This window comes from Stomoxys calcitrans, chromosome 3 (genome assembly GCF_963082655.1).
Source record: "Stomoxys calcitrans chromosome 3, idStoCalc2.1, whole genome shotgun sequence".
In the NCBI taxonomy this organism is placed as follows: Eukaryota; Metazoa; Arthropoda; class Insecta; order Diptera; family Muscidae; genus Stomoxys; species Stomoxys calcitrans.
The window spans coordinates 102,009,976-102,016,568 of record NC_081554.1 but is presented as its reverse complement, the minus strand read 5'-3'; the positions used below and the strand labels follow the sequence as shown (position 1 = coordinate 102,016,568).

The 6,593-nt window shown below is 45.5% G+C and overlaps 1 protein-coding gene across 1 annotated transcript; it reads left to right on the top strand.

Moving 5' to 3' along the window:
* Positions 1-1,582: 1,582 nt before the first annotated feature.
* LOC106085852 (deoxyuridine 5'-triphosphate nucleotidohydrolase) lies at positions 1,583-2,413 on the top strand. Its single transcript, XM_013250298.2, has 2 exons — positions 1,583-1,691; positions 1,782-2,413. Exon 2 carries the CDS (start codon positions 1,782-1,784, stop codon positions 2,325-2,327), a length of 546 nt encoding a protein of 181 aa, XP_013105752.1. The 5' UTR covers positions 1,583-1,691; the 3' UTR covers positions 2,328-2,413.
* Positions 2,414-6,593: the final 4,180 nt, after the last annotated feature.

Sequence of the window (6,593 nt, the reverse complement as noted above, 5' to 3'; positions counted from 1 at the left end):
TTTTTTTAATTTTCTGGCCACCTTCAAAGCCATAACACACACAAAAAACGCACACAGAGTTGGACCAAACACTGATTTTGACAGTTAGGGCTGGCACCTACGTTCTTTTTGTGGAAAATTTTCCGAAAATCGTTCTTTCAGTGGTTTGACACGGTTACATTTGATATTGTATCCACTTCATGTTTTTGCATGTGACCTATCCTTCCTATTAGTGACGACGACAGTACGACCCAAACACTCACATTTGTGTGTACACATGCACGTTAGCAACTGATAAATTGTTTGATGCCATATTAATTTTTATATGTAAATGGCAACGTTTTGGACAAAGAAACCCAAACAAATCAACCTTGTCAAACCACCGAAAGAACGATTTTCGAAAAATTTTCCGTAAAAAAGAACGTAGTACCAGCCTTTATAAGTTAAATAAGAACAACTTTACAAAAAACTTTGTCAGCATCTTCCATTTTTATCCAAATATTGTTGTTATAATTGAAAAACCAAAAGCACAACACATTCTTTCACAAACATTATAATTTCGTACAAATCGATTGAGTATTTTGGAGGGAATGAATGAAATAAGCAAGTTTTTTGTTTCAAAATCCGCACCCTGCACTTTACGCGGCGCACCTCCGATTTCGTTAAAATTTGGTATGTAGATGTCGGCTGACCCCAGGAACACGAATCAGAATTCCCCTTAGGCCCTTCCCGGGTCCAATTTTTAGACATGTTTTTGCATATCCGTAATTTACTCGACAATACTTTTTATTTGATATCCATATTCGGCAAATTGGACTAGTTACCCCAAGGTGTGTTTGTGCCCCCTTGGGGCAAGGAGACTTTGGCCCAAAAACGGGCTTTAGATTCGTGTTCCTGGGGTCAACATTGTTAAAAAATTGGTGTTGCGGCCCAAAAAGTGAATTTTTCTCAAAATATATTATCTAAAAAAGTAATCTTAAAAAACTTCGCTAAAAGCATGTATAGTACCATGGCGAAACATTTAAAGATGGTCTCATTTGTACAACAACCACAAATCACATGGTACAATCCGCCATTTTGCCACCATGCTGATCGACGGTTTGCCAACACACACAAGGGAATTAGTGTGCGTGTGTGCCTACGTGTGCATGAATGAGCAGAGAATATGCGAGAAAGAAGATGACAACAAAGAGAATGCAAACGAAAATCTGACATCTTAATACCGTCCAACCTGACCGGCTGCTAACAGCTGTTCGCATGAGACCGCCTTGATATAGTACCAAGCTATATTCATTTTCAGGCAATGTATATGAATGAATGTTACTAGTTCGCGCCATATTCGTTGTTTGTGTGTTAAAGTTCTTAACTATAATAATCACACATAGCCAAAACTCGTTGACAGATTGTGCACTTCGTGAGAAGAAATTGTACACTGCTGTTTACGGCACACTACCTGGTAATTATGTCATATATAGTTCTACCCTTTATGGAAACAACATTGTCGCCAAATGTGTACATTGCCCTTAAATAGATACATTTTTTTTGCCAATGTAAACGTATCGTAATTTTAAACATCGATATGATGATAATCGATTATGAAAGTAAATCTTGTATATGCCATCATTAAAACCGCCAAATATTGATTTGGCTTTAGCGTCGCGTTCCTGTGCATTAAGGTGTTAAGTGTGAGAGTTTTGCGATATTCACAGCAGGTAAGGATTGTAGTATTATTATAGTTTTTATTTATTATGGGCTAATTGAGTTTGCCATTTTCAAATAACCTAAATGCTGTCTTATTTCAGATGGAAAGTGTTGATATCAATTCATCAGAAGTATTAGTACAAGCAAAGAAAATGAGATTAGACGGCAAAATCGTTTTGCGCTGGGCAAAGCTGACTGAGCATGCTTTAGAGCCAGTACGTTCTACGGAAAAAGCCGCAGGTCTAGACTTGCGCAGTGCCTATGATTTGGTGGTCCCGGCTCGTGGCAAGGCATTGGTGAAGACGGATTTGCAAATTCAAGTACCTAACGGCTCTTATGGGCGAATTGCTCCACGTTCTGGTTTGGCTGTTAAAAACTTCATTGATGTTGGTGCCGGGGTCGTGGACGAAGACTACAGAGGAAACCTTGGCGTTGTGCTGTTTAATCACTCCGACCAAGAGTTTGAGGTGAAACGTGGTGATCGCATTGCTCAGTTAATTTGTGAGCGTATTTTTTATCCTGAGTTGGAGCAAGTCGACAAACTGGAGGAAACGGAACGTGGCGAAGGAGGTTTCGGTTCAACCGGAGTTAAGGGATTGCCTGTGGCTAAGAATGGTTGTGGCGAATCAGTTCCCGTTGATTCATAAACAGTCAAAGTTCTAGGCTTTAGTTTTAAGTTATTTAGGGTGTATGTATGTTTCATGTTTTCATTAAATAATTGTAGCCTGCAAAATACCGTTTTTCTGCGATATGTATGAATAAGTGGTACAATGTGCAACTTTTGTTACTTGGTTTGTTCTTATAGACGACTGCATCTGCGTGCAGTTAATTCTACTCTATCAAATCCTTCAGTGCTTTTGGCAGAACGGTTCCGCCTCACACAGTTTATTCGAGGCTATTTTAAACACCTTATTTCTTCATTAGTTTGGGGATACATGTGGGCTTCCAGTTCTCCTTTATGTATATTCTTTATTGTTTTATTAGATATGCATGATTACAAGTATGTGAATACCAGTTACTGTACTAATATCTAGAACCACCTCGCAATGTTCCCTGCAAGAATTTGCTTGCCCGTTGCACAAGAAGCGTAGCGTAAAATTTCGTGGAGAAATTATTAAATGTGCTAATGAGAATGAAATAGGATGTACTACTTCATGGAGAAGTGTTCGATGTTTTACAATGTTTAGGCTTGTATCATGTAGAATGGATTAAATGGTAGTGTATAATGTTGTTGCTGTTTCAGTAACAGTGTGTTGTTGTTGTAGCAGTTTATTGTGTTCTATCTTTCGCCTGCTTGATTCTGTTGAGTGTCAAGACCCAGGGACTCTGCGACTAAGATGGGGTGCGTCCACAGGGATCTGGGTCTGAGTCGAGTGGGTCTGGCCGGGCAGTTAAACAGGTGACGTGTATCGTGCGGCCCCTGGTTACAATCGGGACAAACATCTTGCACGTCGGCATCAATCCTAGCTCTGGGAATTGAGGCGGCTGCATCTGCAGGAACGTAATTGAGCCAGAACCACTCTGGTTTGCCGGGGGAGGTCGATTTCTTCGGGTACAATGGGTGGCGGTCGTTCTCCAAGGACTACATTCACCCGGTAGCCAATTACCGCGTCTGCTACCGTGTCTGCATGAATGTGGTTCAGACCCGCTTGATATGCCGCTTGATCTATAAGTTCTCTCTTGTAGCGCTGAACCTCACGCTCTAGATCGTGTAGATCTACCTTAAGGCTTCTGGGCGGTGGGTATCTATCCACAAGATGATGATTTGGATAGTTTCTGCGATAACAGCCCAAAAGGTATTGCTTAGACAGCATGTAGTTATGTCTTCGCAGTGGTAGGATCTTGTCTCCTGATGGAGGTGGTCCACATGAGAACTGAGGAGACAGCCCGTCGCAGTTCGGAGGGCGGCATTCTGACAGATCTGAATATTATTCCACTGCGTGTCACAAAGTTGGCGAGACCACTCTGGCGCTGCATAACTTACCACAGACCGGCCAATTGCTTTATACCTGGTCAACAAGGTTTCTTTGTCTGCACCCCAAGTGCTGCCAGCGAGTGACTTGAGGACCTTGTTTCTACTTTTGACTTTATTGCAGATTGCTGTGGCATGTGAGGAGAATGTGTAAAGGTTGTCAAATGTGACGCCAAGTCTTTTGGGACACTTGATGGTCGGAATCATTTCTCCATCGACCATCAGAGTCAGCTCAGTATTCACCTCACGCGTATTTGTAGTGAACAGTGTGGCTGAAGATTTGGTGGCGGATATCTTCAGATTTCTTGCAGCGAAATATGAGGCAAGCTCGTTGAGGTAGACGTTCAACCTATTGCAGATGTCATCAATGGGTGGGGGGCCTGATGCCATGATCGTACAATCGTCCGCATATGATACGATCTCTATGCCGTCTGGAGGGGGTGGAATGGAGGATAGGTAGAGGTTAAACAGTGCCGGAGATATCACCCCACCTTGGGGAACTCCCTGTTTCACTCTACGGTGTTTCGACTTCTTATCCCTAAATTCCACAAATGGCTGGCGACCACACAGATAATTCGCGACACATCGTTTCAGGCCTGGCTGGAGGGACGTGTTGGCGATGTCCTCAAATAATTTGGCATGGTTGACCGTGTCGAATGCCTTCGATAGGTCCAGTGCCACGAGGACCGTCCTATCACGTGGCCTGGGTTGATTGAAGCCACAGCAATTGTGTGTGGTGATGGCATGCAAAGCTGTTGTTGTGCTGTGCAGTCTCCGAAATCCATGTTGATGCTCGGCGAATGGAAATTCTCCTACGAGGCTAGGGAGGAGTAATGCCTCAAGCTTCTTTGCCACTGGTGAGAGAAGGGAGATCGGTCTGTACGACTCCCCCAAACTCGGGTCTTTTCCAGGCTTCAGTAGCGGGATCACTCTGCTCATTTTCCAGACATCGGGAACTATATGAGTGTTCAATGACAGGTTGAGGACAGTTGTAAGGTACTCAACTCCAGGTGAATTCAGATTCTTCAGCATCAATGTAGAGATTCCGTCGGGGCCCAACGCCTTGGAGGATTTGGCGCCACGGATGGCATTCGTAACTTCGCCCTCGGTAAATTATGATGACTGTTCATCGGCTCGGAGACCACGAATACGGCGAATCTCTCCTCTTTGCCCTGTCTCTCTCGGGATGCACAATAAATTGACGGTTGAACAGATAACCGTGACTGATCCGAAGAGATGCGCCATCTTCGGATCAGTCACGGTTATCTCGCCAAAAGTGACTGAGGTCGTGTCGTCCCGTCTACCGGGGTTCGAGAGTGACTTAACAGTGGCCCACAGTTTGCCTACACCGGTGCCTAAGTTACATTGCTCCAAGTGTTCCAGCCACAAATTCCGCTTATGTTCGTTGACTACCCTGTTTATTCTCGCTCGCTGAATCTGGAAATAAACGCTCGTGTGCGAGAACCACTGCTTGCGCCGGGAAATTGGGTCGCACTTGGGGTATTCGACCGGCTGGTATAAAGCGAGCGGCTGCTGCGTTAATGATGTCTCGGAATTTCCTCTCGGCCACAAGCACATCAGAGGGGGGTGGCAGTTCACTGAAGCGGCGATTGGTATACTCTCTGAAGCCAGTCCAATCGGCCTTCTTATAATTGATAAACGTCCGGCGCTCAGAGGTTATGAAGTCGGGTGGTCGATCGATGGTGAGAATTATGGGGAGGTGGTCTGACCCCAAAGAGATGACGGCTTGCCAGGATACGTCACTCAGGAGATCAGGGGATGATCTATCTATATGCTCTGCCAAAGCTATGCCACGTTGGTCGTTACCTAGGGGAGAATGCCATGACGTGTGATGCGCATTAAAATCCCCCAGAACCAGACGATTATGGCCAGATAGCAACCCACTTATGTCGGGGTTTTAAGCCTGGCCATTAATCGGGACACAGCTACCAACCGGCGGTATATACACGTTGTATATCTCTATCTCGGCAATACCAGACCTGACTGCGCCTGTCAAGCGCAGGCGAGATAGGTCTATACTGCACGGAATGGTGTATAACGAAGGCCAACCCCCCACCTCCATTCCTTGAGCGATCCTGACGTTGCACATTGAAACCATGACAACTGTGCAAGCTGCAGGTGTTGGTCAGCTTTGTCTCTGGATCGCTGCGACCAATATGCTCTTCCGACTCATAAAGTCTACGATCTCATCGATCTTGCCACGCAGTCCGTTGCAGTTTAACTGCAAGAACGATACACTTCCCGGCACTGGCCTGGCAATAGTAGGGCTAGGATGCTGTCGTTACATAAATTGCCGTACAGGAGAGGTCGGGGGGTCACATAGTCCGACGACGAGGACGCCGAAGGCGACGACGACGACGCTTGTGACCCACTGCTGGCTATGTTCGTACAGCACCTTGCGACATAGCCAGTATGAGTATACTCCCGTAGTGAAGTTAGGCCAGAGCAAGAACGAAAATGTACCCACTCCATGCACCGGTTACACCTCACCGACGCCGACCGATGATGAAGGCGGTTCTGGCAAACTGAACAGAACCAGGGTACGGGGTTCTTTTCAATCCCGGCACGGACCAGAAGCGTTCGGAGAAGGCACTCCGGGATGTGCCTCTCCCATGACGAAAAAAGACGAACACGTACACTGAGGCGGCAGCCCTTGCCGATGAGGATTCCATCGGGTCAATCCGGTGCGTACAACCGGCTGCCATGGGATTGCATGGGTTGTTGTTGTAGCAGTGTGTTGTGTACTGAGGAGGTAGTGTAGAATAAGTAATGGATGCATAAAGCACTAAAAATCTTCGATACTTAAGTAAAAATCAGGTTTCTTAGTAACAGTGTGTGGTACACTGAGGCGGCAGCCCTTGCCGATGAAGGAATTCATCGGGTCAATCCGGTACATACAGCCGGCTGCCATGGGATTGCA

Coding starts and splice junctions, on each gene's coding strand:
- LOC106085852 (XM_013250298.2), top strand. CDS start 1,782: ATGGAAAGTGTTGATATCAATTCATCAGAAGTATTAGTACAAGCAAAG.